Below are 22,016 nucleotides of genomic sequence, written 5' to 3'. Positions count from 1 at the left end.
GAGAGTGGTGTCGGGTAACCTTCAATGAGATGGCGGACGATATAATAAAAGTAGCAGGTTGTACATGGATGAGAGAGGCACAGGACAGAGGCTTAGGCTTAGGCTATTAATCTGCCAATGAAAAATTTTAAAATTTATGTTAAGAAAAATTTAATGGATAAAGCGTATTACACAATTAACGCCTATTTGACTGATAAAAACGCTTGGATCCTCCCGACAACTTTGCCACTCCACACATGATCTCCTAATTTTTATTTTACTGTTTTTTATTATTTTATTCACAATTTTGAATTTTGTTATAATAATTCGTATGGCATTTAAATTTTATTTGTAAAACATGTACGTGATTTGTGATCTTCAAGTGTCTGAATTATACTTCTATTTCGACGAATAAGAATTGTAATTATGAAGTCATGGGAATCGAGTGTGTCATGCTCACTCAAATGGTCAATCTGGTGGTGGCGTCGTGGGCCGGGTCGTGAGGTTCCCTCTATTATGGTTGAGCTACGCGATGGCTGTCCCATGCGTCAACTCGTGAACGGGTGCTGCCAGAGGGAACTGGTCATCTCGTTTCTCATATATTTTCATGTAAGTTAATTGTGTTTCACATCGATATATATATATATATATATATTATAATCAGCACTCGGATCACAATCATAACCTGTTTTGATATACCTTTTGACTATGTACATTATGTACTTTTATATATTATTAGAAAGAAAAGAAAAAAAATTTTTTTTGTAAGAAACAATAATGGTAAGCCGATCTGGCATGATAGGGACCAACACTGTTCAAATGAGTTTCTTTCGGCATTTCTTCTCAGCAGTGGTCGTTCCGAAATGCCAGTAGTTTCTAGCTTGTGAGAAATAACTATAAATTTAAAGATTGACGAGAAAAAGTGCCTGTGAAGGTCTAATTTCTGAATAAATGATTTGAATTTGAATTTGAATTTGAGGAGGTTGGCGTACGCGAAGAGAGGCCTGTGCTCAGCAGTGGGCACAAAGAGCTGAAATGATGTGATGATGAGTACTTTTAGTAAAAATGTTGGAGCAGTTTTTCACACATAAAAATATTCAAAGTGTGTGTAGCATTTAAAGTGATTTTGCTTTATGACCCAAACTCGCTTATGGTTTAACGCCCACAGCTGAATAAGTGCACTTCAAAAAAAAAAAAAGAAACGCACAAGTGGATTAAGCCTTTATTACTCAGTTAACTTTTCGAAATGGTCTTTATGTGTATTTGTTGTTCAACCGTCTGCAACAATGGTACATATCAATGCCCGCGACTTTGTTCGCATTGTTTATAAAACAGCTCTCCTATTCGCCCGTCGATTGTTCTATAAGATTTTTTTTTCTTAATGACTTTAATTGAAAAACAATTCCCCTTTTCAGGTAAGTTCGATTGCTTGTTTGGGATTCCGCGCGCATTACATCGCTGTATTAAAACAATGGTGAGTGGTGAGGAGGGGGGGGGGGGGGGAGATTTGCGTTTAGTTTTTGTTGGTGTGCGTGCGTTTTGTTACACCTAAACGTAAGTTTATACACACAATGTCGGGCTGAATGAATTGTTAGTCTTACCTGTAGCATTTTGAACAATTTAGGACATTAACTTGTGGATGCCATAAACTGTGGCAGGCAAGAGTTGCTATATTTTTAAAGATACCAATACAAATATATGAGAGAAGGATTGCCTATAAAATTACTTTTTGACTAGTCAAATTAGATACTTTTTGCTAATGTCAAAAACAAAATTTTATATGGAGCTAGTAAGAAAATTTTGTTTTGTGACATCACAGATTTTGGAGTCTAAAAGCATTTCTATTTATTTAGTAAATCTCGTAATTAACAACAATTAGAGTAACAACAAATTATTTAAATATATGCATTTTATTTTATATCCACTCAAGCAGTTAATGGAAAAATAAATAGACGTTTCTTTATTTTCTTTAAACAGATATCCAAAGTGATATTTTGTTGTGGCACAATCCGTTCAACTGAAACGTGTCTCATTTCAAAACTTCCATCAAAGAGCCCTCACAGTGAAGTTGCTAATCTAAATTAACTCACAGGAGCAACGCATTAGCACATCACACGCGAAAATGACAGGCTCAACGAACAAAACGGTTTTTGGGAAAAGTAGAAATTGGTAAGAAAAAGAACAACGATTCGGCGGCGAAGTTGGTTCGTGTTTAGGGTTGCTCTGGCCAACCTAAATAAAAGATTTCCGAAATTAGAGTGAGATTTTTCAATTTTCTGACTTGTCAGAATTTTTTTAGCGATTAGAGAGACTCAGGCCGATGATTTCAGTAAAAGCGACCAGAAAATTTATTGCGAAACCGGGCATTGCCCAGGAAAAAACATTTTGTAAACTGGCAACCCTAGTTGTAATGGACATTGGATAAAGAGCTCTTATAGCGCTAGCGAGATAAAGCAGGCACCTTTGTGTTCTGTGGCCAAGTGCCCGCCACGCTGATATTCTAATTTTAAATTTTATTTTATGCAAGTTCTCACATAGTATTTATTATTGCTTAGTTTTTGATGTAACTACCTAGTTGTGTAATTGAAATGTTTTTTTTAAACGATGTTCCATTTTTAAATTTTAATCAGGAATATTCCGAAATAAACTAGTTCTTTTTCGTATTCCAATCACAGAACATAACACACTCGTTGAGAAACTATGACGTTTATATCTATGTTTAGTGATTTTTTTAAATATAGTATATTTTTATACGTATAGTTTAATCATAAAATTGTCGTATCATTTCGTATTCTGGCAGAGGATAAACTCGACACAATTAAATTTAATCGATACATTTTCATTATCACGTGATATTATGATGATAATAATAATTCCATTTAACATTTAATAATTGTGATTTTTAATGTTCACTAAAATGGAAAAACTGTTAGTGTCATTTCCAGTTTGTGGAAGATTTCTACCAGGAGCGCTCATCCTAGTTGTTACTTCTTTTAAAACTTAACACTTAAGTTTACACTAACGTCTCTACGCTGCCGGCATCGCTCCAAATACTAGTTTTTTATTTCGCAATGGAAAAAAACTGGCCATATACAACGAACGCTGAAGCGCACACGAGAAAAATAAAGCAGGGCAATATCAAGCGCGCATACTTCATTATCTAAAAAATAACAGCAAAGTTTGAAACAATACAGCGTATTTAATACGTTGGTTCAAATACAGGCACGTTGCATTGCATATTAGCAGCCATTTTTAAATGTGTTTCCAGTTTAAAACGGCAAAGTTTCACGTCAAAAGTTTTAATCGCGGACACGTGGAGAGCGTTCAGAATACACAACTCTTTTTTAAAGCTTATTAATGCTCATTATGGGAAGTAAAATTTGTTCGCGCGGTATTCAGCGCGCGGTTCGCGAAAATTTAATTTTTTAATGCGCCAACCTTTTCCGAGACTATTTCGAATTTGGAATCGCTGTCAGTTTTGTTTTTTTTTTTTTTATAAGAAGCGGGCGCAGGGGTGTAGTAGCACAAATTATAAATAATACTACGTTTTTTTTTTCGAATACATTTTTCATTCTATATCGTACGGGGGCTGGGCTGGGGAGTTAAAATAAAGAGAAGCGCAATTGAATTTTTAATATTTCATGAAGAGGGGTAGTGAGGTGCCCTCCCGCGCTTTAATGGGGTTACGTCGGCCCCGGACGATCTTCTGACGTGTCAACAGACTTGTACTGTACTAGTTTTTTGACGCCAAATATCACAAAGCCTTTTATTTTTTTTAGTAACACACGAAACTCATTGGTTTTTGTTGTCTAATTGTTTAATATTTCCGGGAAACTATTTATAAATCGCCGTAGGACATGTCTTTATGGGGTGAAATGGGAATATTTTCGTAGAGTATTGTGCTAGCTGCCATCGCATCTTTTTCCCGATATCCCCCAGTGGGGGACAGTGGGTGGGGTGCAACAGGAATAGATGTATTTCCACGACTGCCCAAAAACGAAGTGTTATGTTATATTATTTATGCATTTGTATTTGCATAATTTGTTTCATGTGTGTCCACCTAAGCTGTGTGTATATAAAGTACTAGCTGCGCCCCGGGGCTTCGCTCGTTTGGGAATTTCATGATAAAAAGTACTTTATGTATTACTCCGGGTTATATCCTACCCGTGTACCAAATGTCATAACATTTCCGTTCATCAGTATTTGCGCGAAAGAGTAACAAACATACATACATTCTCACAAACTTTCACATGTACAATATTTATAGGGTGATTTTTTATCGTCGAGTTATTGCTTACACTGGTGTCATATTTAAAAGTTGCCGAAAGACATCTGACGTGACTTTTACAACTACCTACCACCATCTAGCGGAAAGTAAGCGAATACGCACGAGTAAACTGTGCAGGTTTCCTCACGATGCTTTCCTTCACCGGAAGCTCTAGAGCTCTAGAGAGGTCTATGAAACAACTATAATTCAACACTCATAATTAGGATAGGCACGATTAGGATTCGAACTTGGGACCTTTCGATTCACATGCGTCGTATCCACTCGACCCCCGCTTCAATATCTAGCTATAGTACTACAAGTACATGAGGTACCTACATTGAAAATACGCTTATATTGTTAATTAGCCTTCTGCGTTTTGCGTTACATACATACATATTGTTTTGCTTTATGATTATATACATTGTGTCGCTACCAAGAAATCACTGGTTCACGTAATATAACAATAGGTTATTGAAACACATACACGAACACACACACACACACATATGTATTACATAATTTAATTGGATCGATGGTTTTTATTACTTTTTGTTAGTGACGAGTTTACTTAATTATGATAACTTTTAAACTTTCGCGTTGCGTAATTATTTATTAAGGGACAGGTATTAAATGCGCATACGCCTTTTTTATTTACCTGACTGGTTAATTATCCTAAAAAAATTATTCTAATAGAATGCGAAAGGAGATAAAACGCATTTGCAAAAAAAGTGTATGTTTAACTATCTGTAAAAAAAATGCTAAACCTACATTTTTCACCAACTTCATGCAAGAATCAATAAATGACCGAGCATTCTATTTACTAAATATTAACAAAAATACGATCGCGGTAAATAGTGAAACTCTTCTTTATTTTAAGTCGGTTAATGAATGTGTTTGAATGAAAATTTGTTAAAGTGAGTTTTGTTTTATGTCAAGACGAAGGAACATTGGACTGAGGTGATTTTTGATGTGATGGTAGTTAGTCCAGAGAGTGACGTAGACAGACGGCTGTTTAACGCGGGTGGACTCGCGGGCAACAAATTAATAGGGCAAAAATTTGGACATGTGTGATTACATTTACTGTACATTCGAAATCTGTGAAAATCCGTGAAATTTTTTCGTCCCAAAATTGTATTGGACGAACACATCGGCGCGCGCGCATCATAAATCGAGCTAGCAACTCATGAATGAAACTAACTTCTACATTGTCTGTTTCCGCGATATCACATGTCGATCTCATGTAACCAATCCATTCACTATACTTGATCATAATATCCTGTCTCAGTATATTGTTTTCGGGTTTTACTTGAAACTGATTATAAAGATGTATATGAAGTATGAACACGAGCGATAAATTGTTGATTGTCCGGTTTATATTGAGTCATTGTTACAATGTTGTATGCATTAACTATATAATGTCGATGCCTCGGGTTTCTAACGGATGATTTCACTAACGCTTTACTAATTATTTGTTAATTTGACGCAATCCTTGCTTGTTGTAAATCGATGATTTCGCGTTGGTGTCAAGACACGAGCGACGGCGGCTAGTTGTGCCGCAACTATCCGCCGTCGCTCGTGTCTTGAAACGTGCTGAAACTGAAGCGTGAAATTGTGCTCGTGTCTTGCTAGTGGTTTAAAAAGAAATGGTTTAAATAAAAGGTTTTTATTGAATAGTAGGTATACGAGCATGCGGGTTACCTGGTGTTAGGCAAACCCCACTCGTGTCATAGATGCGATGCAGACTTTGTAAGAAACCGATACTCTTTTTAAAGCCCCTATGTCGAACCTTTTCGGAATAGGCGCTTAGCGTAGTATCCTTACATATTATAAAACAAAGTCTGCCGCATCTTCGCGATATACTCAAAAACGACGGCACGAATGTTCATGCGGTTTTCACCAAAAGATAGTGTGATTCCTGAGGAAGGTTTAGGCGTATAATTTATATGTTTTTGCCCGAGCGAAGCCGGTACGGGCCACTAGTTATCTAGTTTTAGTTCAGCAATAGAAGAACTTACGTAAAACTGTAGCCTTTAATATGATAGTGGAATATTCCTTAACGGTAATTTTAATCAATAAAAAATTGTCACAAATTGTCTTTTCTATTATTATTATTTAAAAATTATTTTTTCGTCGAAACTCTACGTGCAAGATCTTTATAATTAAAATAGTCTTTATATATGAATGTACACATACAAATTTTGTGAGGAATGTATGTGTGTTGTTTGTTACTCTTTCACGCAAAATTTACTGGACGGATTGTTATGAAATTTGGCACGGGTAGAAAGAACCTGATAACCTGAGGAAGGTAGAATGTTCCCAAGGAGCAAAGCCGCGGGGCGCAAACCCCGGCCCAAAAACGTAGCCAATGTTACATTGGAAAGTTTCGTCTATCGTCGTACTTAATTTCACAAAAATCTGTCTAGTAGTTACAAAAAAATAAAATAAAATATGTAAATATGGAGAGTATTATCATACAATATATGAAGTATATAAATTATCATACGTTTTATTAACTCAACATTGCCTCACCCTTCTGATAATTATATTTTATCGGAAATTAATTTTCGCTTCACCGATTCACTTAATTAAGCTTATATAAATTTAAAAATCCGATTCATGTGAGCTTAATGTAATATTACTTTTAATTTCTGGTATAATAACAGTTTATTGCTTTAATGTTTGCTTCTTCGCCAGTGCGAATTACACATTAAAATCTAACTATGAAAAGGACACACGTATAATTTTTGAACTGAAATTATATAAAGTAAAAATAGATTTGATTAAAACATGAAAAAGAACGGAGTAAAATTTCTGAGAATTTTTCGCAAACCAATTTAGTGTTAATTCTATTTTGGTTTAGATGCATAGGTGTGCTCTTTACGACGTCGTGTGCACATTCGTATGAAAATTGTTTGCTTGTAAATATTCTGGCGAAATATTGTGTAGGTAGAGACGCATTTAATGGGAAATGTTATCATCTCCTTTCAAATAGACCGACTCGCCACGGTATTTGTGTGTCTGTAAAACTATTTTGTGATATTATCGTGAATGAAACGAAACGTTGTATTGAAAGTACTTTAAATACGGCTGATGAAATTTACGTAAAACACCTGATCCTATTATAAATGCGAAAGTATTTGAGGATGTGTGTGTGTGTGTGTGTTTGTTACTCTTTTCTTTTAACAATTCGTCCCTACTGAATAGTAGGGACGAATTGTTATGAAATATACACGGGTATAATATAACCTGGAATAACACATAGGGTACTTAAAATTAGAAGCCCCGGGGCTCAGACAATAGATAAATGAGGTAAACTAGAATAATAAAAAAAATCTTAAATAAAATATTTTTTTCCAGCCAGTGATGAGAGTAGAGATTAAAAAAAAATAACATTTTTATAATAAGCGACCAGGCCAAGAGGTCAGGTGTCTAGCTCTGTTTCTATGACCCAAATCGTCACAATACGCTTTCCTCTACTACGCAATTAAAGCCAGCAGCAGACATAAAAATTACCGAAACAAAAGCTGCATAGGGGGCGCCACCCCCGCCACCGTGGTTACAATTTATCATACCAAATAAAAATACAGAATTAAAAAGAAAAAGACGGGAGACCGAAACGAGCGGGAGCGACAATCGCGCACTGGCCGGCGAATATATAACTTTTTTTTCGAAGGGGAGTTCTCTCAATCGATATTGGAAGGCGGGCAATTAAACGGAACGAATTGTTTGATATTATGAATTTTTAATCTGAAATCGATGTTGTATTAAGACATGAGTAATTGTATAGCGTTACTCTAATTTACACTTCCTAATAGAGTTTTTATGCTGTGGCTGTTAAATTTTTAAATAAAATGGCTGACATGTTTATTAAATAGTGATGTGACTCGGCTTAGTACATACAGGTGTAAGTAATTTCCAGGTGTCTTCTATAAAATTCTTTTAATTTATCACCTTTCTTTGTGGACATCGATTGCATAAATTTCCCTGTATTTATCGACATAGAAACATGAAAATGTCGATATAGGTATTTACATTATTATAAATACGTAATAATTGAAACAAAATGGTGTCGCATCATTGTGTTGTTCCAAATACAAATGAATTATGGAATGATAAGATATAAATAAACTTTTTGATGATATTTTTTTTTAATCTTAAGTAATTCGAAATTCTAAAATCAACTCTTCCTATTCGTACAATTATTTTTAAATTCTTTGGTCATAATCTGTTAATTTTTTTTTTAATTTCCGTATGAACCGCCTACTATCGCAGGCTGGTCTAACCATTGCGCGGTCGAGCTCCTCACATATTTAATTCCATACCATTCAAAATAGTTCAGTAAATCATCACCCCAAGCCCCTCTAAGCGTAGTAATACAAAAATTGAAGACTCAATTACCGTATTTTACCTACATACATTAACTCTTGTATGAAGCTCCACATTTTGTATGAAGTGTGCAATTAACTCTGTCTGTACGGTGTCCCCATACTATGACATGTCCTTTATTAGAAACTAGTTGTTGCCCGCGGCGTCGTCTGCGTATATTTTCCACGGGAACAGTTATTTTTCCGAAATGAAACTACGTGTCCACATTTGAAATTACATGTATTAGAAGCGTCAAGAGGTAACGAACGTACTTCCGCCTTTATAATATTATTAGGATAAAACTAGAATGCGGTTTTCACCGATAGATAGCATGATTCTTGAGGAAGGTTTACGTGTAGATATAATTACGTTTAATTAGTCTCAGTTACGTTTCTACCTAAACGAAACTAAGACTGGCCGCTCGCTAATCCTAACTAAGAATAAGATTTGAAATTAAGTTTGTTATCTCTTCTGGCGCTATCTACTCGACCAATGTGTTCTTGAAATTTTCCATATATGGTTTGGAGTATGGAGAAGGACATACCAGGTACCTTTCGTCCCGGAAAAATAACGCGGGCGAAGCCGCGGGCAAAAGCAATTTTTTTAATAATTAAAAAAAAGTAATATCTGTATTCTAGATTTTCTAAGTATGGCGTTTTATTTTAAATTAGTTTATTCATAAAACATTGTACTATTAAATGTTAAAATAGTATAGGGGAAGTTTGTTTGCAAGCTTCCATGGTTAAGCTTTTGTTTTAAACTTTGTACAGGTGTTCATTAGGTAATTGAACATTATTATAGTGCCCGTGCTCGTGTACGAAATAGCATTTTAATAAATAATATTTCCAACCCCAAACCGGTGGCAGTTTAATGTGTGTGTCTGTGCATCACATCTCCCAAACGGTGAAACTGTTCAAATGGTTTTTTTTCAATGTTTTTTTTTATTTTGTCGAGAATGTTTGTGAAAACTATAAAGTAGGAAGATTTTTTCAATGTGATCTGGTTTCTTCCGCAGCCATTGAGCGTCGGTGCCCAGGGGCCGCATTTGTTGTCAAACCATTGGCACGCATTTACTTGGCGATATTTTTTAAATGTTCCATGTTATAAAAATATAGTCGGAATAATACATTAAAGATAAGTACGATTCAGCAACCTATAAAATACACGTTTAGTTGGTTCCGGATAAAACCGAATGTATAAGTTAGGGACGTTTGGGATGGAACTGAAAAATCTCGTTATTAAAAAAAAGCCAGTTCGTGCCAAACATGATAGAATCGACTTTATTAAAAACCATATAAACTGACTTTCGACAGAAACGGAATAGTCAAAAGCGCGGATTAAAAAATACTTTTAGCTAGCCTTTGACCCTTAAAATAAGGCTCTGTAGCTCCGCTCTGTGTAGGGCTTCGAGACGTGATGGGCAAACAAGCTATATCGAGGCATCGACGCTAGTTACATATATTTTTAGGAATCCTTGACATCAAAATGAGATTTCAAGTCGCGTTTGCTGTCATCTAACTAAGAAATCATTAAACTAAACCATAAAAAGGGCTGTTAAAAACAAAAATTGACACAATATTATGTTTCATGTTAATTGTCACGGAAAAAATTACTTTTTATATTTTAATTGATTGTTAGTTGCACCACGGAGCCCACTGATATCAAAATAAATAAGACAATCTTTACTGTGGTGTTCTTATTTATTTACATATATTATATACTGTTATATTTCGTGCGTCTGCTCAAATATATTATTGTCAATGTCTCGGGTTCTAAGCATCGTATCGCGATGAAACCTATACCAGATTTTAAGTTAGATCATCTGCTTTACGACTGTGAGAACCGCATAAAATTTAATCATCGTCATCAAATTTAATCACAGTCGTCGTTCCTTTTTTTAAAATCTGTACATATAACAGAAGCCGATATAAGAATTTCTGTCAGATTGATGTATGAAATTTCATACAGTAATTTTTGCGTGATGCGCGAACAATCATACATAAATTGTAAATTCGAATTATCCATCTGACAGAAATTCTTATGTCGGCTTCTGTTATATGTACCGATTTTAAAAAAAGGAATGCACATTTAAATATAATAAAATTCATCAGCCAAATAATTTTCAGGCGGTCTATTGCCGGCATTAGATGTACACGAAATAGATTCCTTTAGAGAGTTGTTAGCTTGGATGAAAACACTCTCGCATATTTTCCACATCCTACGGAACACATAAAAATAATGCGCGGTCGTGCCTCGCTCAATTTTTTTATACGCCAATAGCAGACTGAATGGGCGCACCTTCTAATTAAAACACAACTTGATCGGATCCTCGATTTTGAATTGGTAATCACTTGTATCAAAGCTTACCTTTAGAAATGATCCTAAGCCATCGAGACCAATTACATAAGTTAAAGTTAGGTTCGCGGGTGGAGACGGGCCGACGTCATTAGTGTTTCTTGTTATTTGTTCGTGTATCTCGACTGGATTGAAAGGGGTTGTGAGCACGATATTTATTGATTTGAAAAACTGTATATTCTTTTCATAGGCCACAGAATAGACACCTATCAGTGTTATAGCCATTCCAATGAGCCAGGACTATCAGCTAAACATGGCCGAGTTTGGAAGCTCTTGGAACTGTACCCTTTAAGTGACAAACTTGACGTATGACCTCGTTGTTCTGAAATCAACTGGTCGTGTGTTGTCCACTTCATGTGTTAGACTTAAATGTCAACTATTTAGTGATCGAGCGAGCGAAGTGAGCATGGTATACAGTTCTACTTGGGTCAAAAATATTTTTTTTGTATGTATGTTTGTTACGTGATAACTTTCGATAAATGTATGTAGGATCTGCCAATAGAATTTTTAACTTCGTGGGGCAACAAAATCGGTTAAGCCGTTTTTGAAATATTCACAATTATGTAAAAAACTAATCTTAATTAATTGTGTTCGTGAGGTCTAAGTTCGTGGCGAACAACTAGTTATTATAATGCGCATAAAGTCAACTCTTTTTAGCGAATTGTCGCACTTGTCTTAAGAATGACCTCTAAGACGAAAACAGACGACGTGACAAGAATAATGACCTATGGAGATAGCTATAGTCGATATCTCAATTGAGTAAATTAAGCATAAATAACCCAATTCTAGATGACCCGTATTTTTGATCACGACACGGCATGTAACACCGCAATGCCTAACACGTGCCATCCTCTTTTCACACGAGGGCATAAGAGCAGCTCATTACAAGGCACATTCTAATCTTGGCTTTGGCTTAGCCCGCCACCTGTCCATTGTCTCAAAAGTGGGACATACTCGATGCGAAAATCGGAAAACATGGCAGCGCCACGTCATTAAACTCACGACAGCCAGACACCTCTGAAGAATGCACTTTTAATAAGTCATCAGCTAAGTGTACCTCCACGTGAGGGGGTGGGGGCGGCCGTGTAGGAGTAAATACAAGAGGACAGAGGGTGCGATTTTCCATGTTTTGTTATTTGAAAAATTCTGATTCGTTTTGAAAAACATTAATGAATATAATGTCGTTTCTGTGGTGAGGTGGAGTAGTTTGGTTTTGTGTCTGTGTGAAGGGTACAATTTTACAAGTTTTCAAATAACTTGTGTACAGAAAATTTCAAAAATTATTCAGCAGTTGCGCAGGTCTGAAACGTCGTTTCAGCAGTGAATTGAAATAGTTTTTATATTTGATTTGTTGACCGAGCGAAGCGAGCGCGGTCTAAAATTCTACTTGGGGTAAAAATACATTTTTTGTATGTATGTAGTTTGTAATGCGATAACTTTCGAACCGTTTAACGGATTTTGATGAAATTTGAAAGGTATGCAGGATATGCCAATATAATTTTTAAGTTCGCGGGGCATCAAAATCTGTTTTGAAATAATCACAATTTTGTAAAAAAATATTGTGTTCGCGAGGTCCAAGTTCGCGGCGAACAACTAGTAATATGGATTTAACCTTATACCTCATAATTTTCACATATCTGCCGCCTCTGTCGGCCAGTACTATGTCACGGGGTGCCGACGCGGCGTTCGCACAAAAATGACTCAGTATAAATCTGCATACAGTAATAGGGACCCGAGTAGCCCGTGAGAGGCGGTGTAAAGATCAAAGGCGCACAGATATATTTCACGCTAGATACTGCATCTTTTGTAATATAATTGTTTCGTTGTTGATTTCTTTGTTATTTTTTTTTTGTTTTTGACGACCTCGGTGGCGCTGTGGTCTTAACACTGAACCGAGAGGTCCCGGGTTCAATCCCCGGTCGGGTCATGTTGGAAAATGATCTTTTTCTGATTGGCCCGGGTCATATATGTATTTCTTATAAAAAATAGTATCCTTGAGTTAGTATCTTATAACACAAGTCTCGAAGTTACTTTGGGGCTAGCTCAATCTGTGTGATTTGTCTTATATGTATTTATTCTCAGATAAAATAAATACATGTATTTTCTTTGTGCAATGAGGAGTTTATAAAATACGTCTATTTTTGTGTCTGTGAATGCAAAACATTGTCGTACCGTCTGATTTGTTGTTTAATTAAAAAAAAAATGTTTTAGATTGTAATTTACGATGTGTAAGTATTGTACAGTTGCATGTACTTTTTTGATCAATAAATGAGACTTAATATATAATCATCTTAATATATAATCACAGCTCGTCCTTACTGGCAGGAGCCAGTGACCCGCAGTTGATAATTTAATTTGTAAAACTGAACCGTGATAACGCAACATTTTAATCCATACTAATATTACAAATACGAAAGTCTATCTGACTATCTGATTCGCTTTCACAGCTAAACCTCTAGACCTATATTGATGATATTTGGTATAGGTACATATAGTTATAGGTTCCAAGGGTTCAAATACAGGATAGATTTTTTTTTTCCGAAAATCAACCCCCTTTGGCTATAACGGGAGGTGAAAGTTTGTGTTCCGCTTTCACTGAATAACTCGCGCGGGCGAAGCCGTGGGCCAAAGCTAATTTTGTAAGTAGTATTTCCTGTGAACACCAGGCGGCTGTTTGCTCGTGGTCACATATCAATTAGGGATGTAATTATTGTCGCAAGTAATGCGGTATCTAGTTGAACTTAATCTATGGTATATCGACTTTTCCTTTCGTTGCTGTTTCTCTCGAATTTGCATCATATTATGTTGTATTTGTAACTTTACGATGAGATCAGAGTGTCGATTCAGTTAACGTTAATTGATAATTGTGTCGTAATGGTTTTTCAATCTTCCCTCTAATCTTCGCGCCCGTAAAAAAATTGCGTGAGTTTGTGAACATGTTTGTTACTTTTTCACGCTCAAACGGTTGGGCCAATTTTTATGAAATTTGGTACGCACAGGGTATAACAGAAAGTGCGCTAATCCCGTCGGTCATAGAGCCAATGGCGCTAACGTGCATAAAAAAACACGTTTAAATATTTGCAAGGTATGCTAAACAGCTTGTGAACAAAACACGATAAACAAAAAATATATATACGAGAATCGAGCGAAATATTTGTCCTAAATTCTAACTAATGTTATAAATGTGAAAGTAAGTTCGTTTGTTTGTTACCTCTCCACGCTATATCTACTGAACCAATCTTGTTGAAATTTGCATAGGTACATGTAGTTTGAAGTATGAAGAAGGACATAGGGTAGGTAGGCCTTTCATCCCGGAAAAATAACTTCACTTGGGAAAATTCCGCGGGCGAAGCCGCGGGCAATAACTAGTCTATTATATTGTGTATGCCTCAATAATTATATTTCAACTTCAAAGTACATACTTTATAAAAATTACCTATAACGATTCCAAGAAACGATATTAAACACAATAAGCTCTTTGGATACAAAACTTTTTACAACATTAAAGTGGTTAAAAGCTCCACGAAAGCCATTTGCTTGACATGCGACTGGTTGACTCGGTCATACACTGCCAGTTCCATTACTTTTTGTGGACGATACCATCGACAATTCTTTGTAAGTGAATGAGCGATGGATGCAATGTGTTGCTAAATTGCCTTGCGTTTGGTAGGCCTTTTGTCATTAGAATGCGGTTGAAAACCGGTGTTTTTTTCAAATATATTTTAGAGTTCCTTACATCAAATGGGAGCGGTTCAATGGTTAAGACGCATGTGAACCGAAAGGTCTCAGATTCGAATCCTATACCAAGTTTTGTAATCCAATCTCCATCTAATCAAAGGTCGTGATAAATTATAGCGACACAATTTTTTAGGATTCTGGACCTATAAGGTTGATACCCTAACCATAACCCTTGTAAGATCACTTCGTTGTCCGTCTGTCGTGATTCATCATCTCAACAACGCATGGACGTATCAAGTTGAAATTATAAATCGCGAAATAAACGCGCCTACTCGATATGGGCCACTTTTTAAATGTTTCATGTGATTTTTGCATTTATTTTAGAAGCCGTAAAGGTTAATTCCGCCTGCGAATTTGGTTTTAGCCTGCGAATATGGTTTGGTCTTAGGTTGGAAATTCACCGAATGAGTTTCGTAGACCAGTCTTCTTGTATGAAACTCTGCGGTGAAGGAAAACTTTGTGAGGAGACATGACACTGAACGGGCAGTTTAGTTCACTATGTGCACGACCACTGCCCCTAGGCGTTCTTCATTCATTACAAAGATGAACGGTATATAAACATACTAGCTACCTGACCTGGTTTCGCCTCAGTGTAAATTATTTTTTATAAAAATTTCAAACTGTAAAAACTGAATCGGAAACTTAATTCGGAATTAAATGTCTAATCTACACGTATTCTTCTTTTCGAGTTTGTTATGCCTGGTGTCGGATTTTAATCAAGTCGCCTAAAGGCATCTGACATGACTTTCACAACTACCTTACGGCCTCTAGCGGCAAGTGATCGCGTACACACTAGTAAACTGAATCTCGATATCTAGTGTACACGTCTTCAGAGATATGGTTGTGTCGATTCAAAATTACTTTCAACACATTATACCTTTTCAACACTTCATAAAAATAATTTCACAAATGTCGCAATCATAGTTGCCCTTATGATGTCGTGAATTTTAAAAGTCCTGTCGTCAGCTTAATGCACTTAATTTTGCTGTATAATATAGGCCTCGCGTGCTGCCAGTGTGAAAAGACATTTGTTTCTTTTTTTTTTTTTCACTAACATTTGCTTTTAACACCTCGCTACTTGTTCTAAATTTGAATTTGTATATTTTCAAAAATAGATTTAGTTTTCATTAAACTGGCTACGACCATTTTGACAGCGCGATGTGCATTTGATGCTGTTACGCCGCGAAAAAAAAGTTGAGCGAAAAACAATTTTGTAACGTTTTTTATTGGTTTAATTATCAAACTGTTCGTTCTTCGTGCACTATATGCAGCTACATTGAATTAGAATGGTAGTATATTTCCATTTTTTGTTATGCTTATGAACACCAGACATCACAAATAGCCCTATTGTTGTCTTATATTGAAGTTATAAAAGACTCTTAACGAAATGAGTCATTGTCCGTCCGTATCGCACAAACAGTAGACACACCAAGTTCAAATTTTCATGTTTTTTTTTTTTCAATAGGACTTAAGCATACCGATAACCTTACACGGTCATGACAAAACAATACGCGATTAAAATTTTTTCGATTTTTTTTTTGCTGATTTTTAACAAAAAGATGTTAAAGTGTGGGGGGTGCGCACGCGATCGGTGGTCAAGTGAAAATAACCCGCTCTTTCTCGTTTTCCTGTTACACACATCCGTCTCTTTCACGCAACTGCCACATATACAGGAAAGCGAAAGTTAAAATGTAACACATTAAAAAAAAACATTATAAAACATTTTCCGCAAACTAACAATTATCAATCGGATCGAATCTTTTCCTACACACGAATACGATTATCGGATATGAAATCGATAAATAGTTCGATCGATTATACAAAATATAATTCCCACGGATGCGTGAAGGTTAGTCAGTGTGAACTCAACGTTAATCATTAAGTTTCATTTCACAATTTTAATTAAGCATTGTGCCTTTTCCTATAAGCCCGTATTAATTCGCGCCGTTTGGCGCATAATGTCCACACAACGAGCATTTGGCGCAAAATTAACGCTTCGCAAATTGTACAATTTCTCAAAATGTATAATTAACGGGTAATCCGATAAAAGTAACTTATTTGTGACGTTCCACTCCACGAGAAAAGGTACGTAAGGGTAGGATAGTGTTTTAAGGCGTTTCAGTTGCTCATTTTTATTATAGACGCGCATAATTCGTCATTAGCGACTGCTGATAAGGTACCAATTCTCGTGCAACGTCACACATTTACACGAACGCTGTTCGCATTTTGAGAAGCACATTATGCGGAGTCTACATTGCGCGCGAAACCCACACGACTCGTGTCGCCATTACGTAATTATGCTTCGTTGCTGCATCCTATGAGATTTTTAACTTTGTAGTCCGTTTTCTGCGGTACTGCGTCATCACACGATTTTTAGATTTTTTAAAATAATAAAATAAGGATACTTCATTGACTACTCGTTCCGGTCATCACCGCTAGATGGCGCGGCCGGATCTGCAATCATTCGTTTTCCGTGTGTTGCGTCAGTTCACGCGCACTCCGTAAAAATTAAATGTTTTACGGTGAAATAAAGTGGTTAAGTTGGTTTTTAGTGGTGTGTTTTAGTGAAAAATGGGAAAAAGAACCAAGGATAAGACAAATGAAGAAATTGAAAGGAAAATTAGACGCCTGGAAAGGGAATTATATTCACGAAAAACATGGACGCCCACGCCAAATTTTCTTCCGAACGAAGGTGGGTTTATTTCGTTACTGTTTACGAACAATAGCATTTACATATTCACTATATGTACTTTAATCATTATTTCCTAAGGGGTGGCACGCGATGTCATCCGGAAATGATAAATAACTACTTTCCTAAGGGATGATACGTGATGTCATCTAGAAAGTAACCAAAGCTAACTTAGCTTTATTGTTCAAACAGATCGTGACGACTCTTCCTATAATTTCCGAGGTGAAGTGGAGCTTGACGTGTACCCTTTCGGCGACGAAAATGAGACACCTGAGTCTTTACATACGGTTGCCGAAGTTCATGCAAAAAATACATGCCTTCCTCCTGAAGTTATGGCGGAAGATTCGCAACATATTCCAGACAACGCAAAATCAGTGCTAGACTCAGATATGATAACAGAAGAATCAGTCCCTGAAGAAATCATGCAGATACTTGGTGAGGCTAAGAAAACAGAAGAGATCTTCGGAAAGAAAATTCCGCAAGGAGTCTCTGAAAAATTGGGAAAAATCTTGGTCGAGGGTCTTGCCAAAGAACAAAAGGAAATTTTACTTACCCAAAAATTAATAATACCAGAGAATTTTCAGCTGGTGAAGGCGCCCAAACTAAATCCAGAAGTGGCTTCAGTACTTACCGACCCAGCTAAAAATAGAGACAAACGGCTTGAAAAGCTTCAGAACCAATTAGGTTTGGGTATAGCGGGTCTAGTTAATTTGACAACGGAATTAATCAATAAGGAGGTTGATAAGATGGCTATAATTAAGAAAATATCAGAAGTGAATCAAATACTTCTTGATCTCCACTATGAGGAGACATTGGGTCGTAGACGATTAATTATTCCTATGTTGGATAACAAATTTATTAATATTATACAAAGTGTGAAACGCGACCAATTTCTTTTTGGAGATAATTTGGGTGACAATATCAAGACGTCTAAATCCATTGAAAAATCAAGTCTTCAGATCAAAAAACCAGCTCCTCCACAGCCACCTGCCAACCGAAAACCTTTAGCCCAGACGGGAAACTCGCGAGCTCCGGTCCGCCGTGCGAGCGGGCCCAGTGCAGCGCGCGCTCAGCCGCCGACGTCGCGATATTACCCCGAGCCGCCGCCGCCCGCCAGGAGGGCCCCGGCCCCGCCGGCGCGCCGCGCTCCGCCGCCACCAGCCCCGAGGCGATACTCGCAGGACTATCGCAGCCGCCGTCGCTAGAGAAGGTACCTTTTGCTGGCCGTATTCGACACTTTCTTACCAATTGGTTATATGTAACAACTGACCCCCAAATTTTGGAAATAGTTAGTGGATACAAGATTAAATTCAACCAAAAACCTGTTCAGACAAACGAACCTAGTAATCCGCCTTATTCGAGAACTCACATGTTAGAGTCTATAAAAAAACTTAAACATATGGGTTCAATTGTTCTATGTTCACCATGTAAAGGTCAATTTATATCCCCAATTTTTTTAATACCAAAAAGTAATGGTTCCTATAGATTTATTCTTAATTTAAAAAACCTTAACAAATTTGTTCAACAACAACACTTTAAAATGGAAGATGTCCGCACTGCTACTAAATTGTTATCAAATAATTCATATATGGGGACCATTGACCTTCAGGATGCCTACTTTGTTATTGCCATTCATATGTCCCATAGAAAGTATCTACGCTTTCGTTTTGATAACGAGTTATACGAATTCACCTGTCTGCCCTTTGGATTGTGTTCGGCTCCTCTCGTTTTTACGAAATTGATGAAACCTGTACTTACTTATTTGCGTACTTCACAACATAAAATAGTAGGGTATATCGACGATTTATGGTGCATAGCAGATTGTTATAACTCGTGTATCAAAACATTAACAGAAGTAATGCATATCTTAGAATTACTGGGATTTATAATTAATTATGAGAAAAGTTGTTTAGTGCCTACTAAAAAGTGCAAGTTTTTAGGTATTGATCTTAATTCACAAAACATGACTTTAGAATTGCCTACCGAAAAACGTAAAAAAATCTATGATTTGGTTAGAAACATATCAAGTAAAAAGTCAATAAAAATTCGAGAATTTGCTAAGTTTTTAGGTAATTTGACGGCAGCCTGTCCAGCTGTATCTTATGGCTGGTTATACACCAAGCGTTTTGAGAGGGAAAAATATTTAGCCTTGTTGGATTTCCCGGATTATGATGCCAAAATGGATATAAAACCTGAATTGTTACAGGATTTTTTTTTGGTGGGAAAAAGTTATCAATTATGTAGATAATCCTATTCGCACTGGACATTTTCAATATGAAATATTTTCAGATGCCTCACTTTCTGGATGGGGACTATTTTGTAATGGACAGTCAGTCAATGGATTTTGGTCATATGAGGAAAATCAATATCATATTAATTATTTAGAGTTATTGGCCGCTTTTATTGGTTTAAAATGCTTTTGTAAAAATTTGTACAATGCAGAAATCCTATTACGAATAGACAACACTACAGCCATTTCCTACATTAACAGAATGGGTGGAGTACAATATCCCCATCTAAATGACATAACCCGTCAAATTTGGCAGTGGTGTGAAGAAAGAGGAATTTTCATTTTTGCATCATACATCAGGTCCTGTGATAATATTGAAGCAGATCAGGCCTCAAGATTGTCAAATATTGACACCGAGTGGGAATTACATGAATCCTGTTTTCAGGATATTGTCACGGAGTTAGGCCAACCTGATATTGACTTGTTTGCATCCAGAATTAACAAAAAATGTTTTAAATTTGTGTCGTGGAAACGAGACCCAGAAGCTTTTGAAATTGATGCATTCACTTTGAATTGGAAAAATTTTTTCTTTTATGCTTTTCCACCCTTTTCAGTCATATTGAAATGTCTTAGAAAAATCATCAATGATAATGCTACTGGGCTGTTAGTTGTACCTTACTGGCCAAGCCAACCATGGTTTCCGCTCTTTATTTCTCTGACGGTAACTGATATAATATTCCTTAATCCCGATAGGAATATGTTACTTTCCCCTTACAGAACACCTCACCCGTTATGGTCAAGCCTTACCCTGGCGTGTGCGAAGTTATCCGGGAGGCGTTTGGAAGACAAGGGCTAGATATAGACACAATAAACATTATGATTCAATCCTTAGCCAAGAATACTTTGCAACAGTATAACTCAACTTATAAATTATGGTTTTCTTTTTGTAAAGACAATAACTTAGATTTCTTTGAGGTAAATGTTCCAACGTTACTAAAATTTTTGTCACAAGAGTTCAAAAATGGTGCTAGCTATAGTTCATTAAACTGTATGAGATCAGCGCTATCAATAATTTTAGGTAAAGGAATTTGTACGAATGATTACATAGCAAGGTTCCTAAAAGGTGTCTTTAAAAATAGGCCAAGTTTTCCAAAATATAAAAATACGTGGGATCCCAATTCGGTGTTGACATATCTTTCTAGTCAATTTCCTAATGAATCATTACCTTTAGAAATTATTACCAAAAAATTGGTGACTCTGCTCGCGTTATCCACGGGACAACGTGTTCAGACGTTATCATTAATTAAATTGTGTAATGTTAATATTAGTGAAACATGCATTAATATCATTATAGACGAGATACTTAAATCATCTGCACCTAACAAGAACAATCCAAGATTGCAGATTCCATTCTTCAGTGAAAAGCCCTGTATTTGCCCTGCGAGAGTTCTCTCTGCCTATATTCACTTAACAAAAGATGTGCGAAATGAGCCAGATACAGACCGGCTAATCTTAACAACTAAAAAACCTTTCCATAACGCCAGCTCTCAGTCCATAAGTCGCTGGATAAAGAGCGTACTCAGTGACAGCGGTATAGATGTCAGTGTGTTCTCAGCTCACAGCACGCGGCACGCTTCGACGTCAGCGGCGCGCCGAGCTGGTATCTCCGTTGACGTCATCAAGCGTTCTGCTGGTTGGTCTGGCTCATCTCTCTGCTTTGCCAAGTTCTATAACTTACCATTGCCAGATGTTGATGAAGGCAGATCTTTCGCTCAAGCTGTTTTTGATACAAATTAGTTTTAATTGTTATAAGTGATAAGGTGACATTAGTTATAATGAGTAAATATTAAATTTAAAACCTTGTGATTTGAAACTGTTTAACTACCTCGTGATTCGAAACTTTAATAATATAAATAAATATACTTTTGATTTATTCAATGTATATTTTATTTCAAAATAAATTCTATCATTCCGCACGATTGCGCTAAACATCTACAAAGTTAAAAATCTCATAGGATGCAGCAACGAAGCATAATTTATGGTTAATTGAACTTACCTTAAGTGAACTTCAACCAAAATTATGCGAGTTGCTGCATCCGTAGAGATTTAAGTCCCCTCACCACCCGCGGTAATTTATTTCGCCCCTGTATAGACTGCAGAATGATAAAATTTAGCTTCTCTAAAAAGAATGATTGCAGATCCGGCCGCGCCATCTAGCGGTGATGACCGGAACGAGTAGTCAATGAAGTATCCTTATTTTATTATTTTAAAAAATCTAAAAATCGTGTGATGACGCAGTACCGCAGAAAACGGACTACAAAGTTAAAAATCTCTACGGATGCAGCAACTCGCATAATTTTGGTTGAAGTTCACTTAAGGTAAGTTCAATTAAC

General features: G+C 36.4%; 2 protein-coding genes across 10 annotated transcripts in view; both read left to right on the top strand.

Annotated features, from left to right (window-relative positions):
* Nucleotides 1–22,016, top strand: part of LOC128682834 (protein bric-a-brac 1-like) — a 353,293-nt gene that overhangs the window by 204,631 nt on the left and 126,646 nt on the right. The gene's annotated exons all lie outside the window — the stretch shown is intronic.
* Nucleotides 17,038–22,013, top strand: LOC128682836 (uncharacterized). 4 transcript variants are annotated; one of them, XM_053767760.2, is made up of 3 exons: nucleotides 17,038–17,396; nucleotides 17,586–18,603; nucleotides 21,822–22,013. In XM_053767760.2, exons 1-2 carry the CDS (start codon nucleotides 17,276–17,278, stop codon nucleotides 18,596–18,598), a joined length of 1,134 nt encoding a protein of 377 aa, XP_053623735.1. In that variant the 5' UTR covers nucleotides 17,038–17,275; the 3' UTR covers nucleotides 18,599–18,603; nucleotides 21,822–22,013. The 4 variants fall into 4 exon arrangements, with proteins under 4 accessions (XP_053623735.1, XP_053623734.1, XP_053623733.1 ...); XM_053767759.1 differs by lacking the exon at nucleotides 21,822–22,013 and adding an exon at nucleotides 21,239–21,561; XM_053767758.1 differs by lacking the exon at nucleotides 21,822–22,013 and adding an exon at nucleotides 20,401–21,561.

The sequence above is a fragment of the Plodia interpunctella genome, chromosome Z (genome assembly GCF_027563975.2).
Source record: "Plodia interpunctella isolate USDA-ARS_2022_Savannah chromosome Z, ilPloInte3.2, whole genome shotgun sequence".
Lineage (NCBI taxonomy): Eukaryota > Metazoa > Arthropoda > Insecta > Lepidoptera > Pyralidae > Plodia > Plodia interpunctella.
This window is presented reverse-complemented; position numbering and strand designations above follow the sequence as displayed.

Excerpts from the sequence above, each read along its gene's own strand:
- LOC128682836 (XM_053767760.2), top strand. The coding sequence starts at position 17,276 with ATGGGAAAAAGAACCAAGGATAAGACAAATGAAGAAATTGAAAGGAAA. Across the intron at positions 17,397-17,585 it reads AAATTTTCTTCCGAACGAAG|ATCGTGACGACTCTTCCTAT; the intron begins GTGGGTTTATTT and ends TTGTTCAAACAG.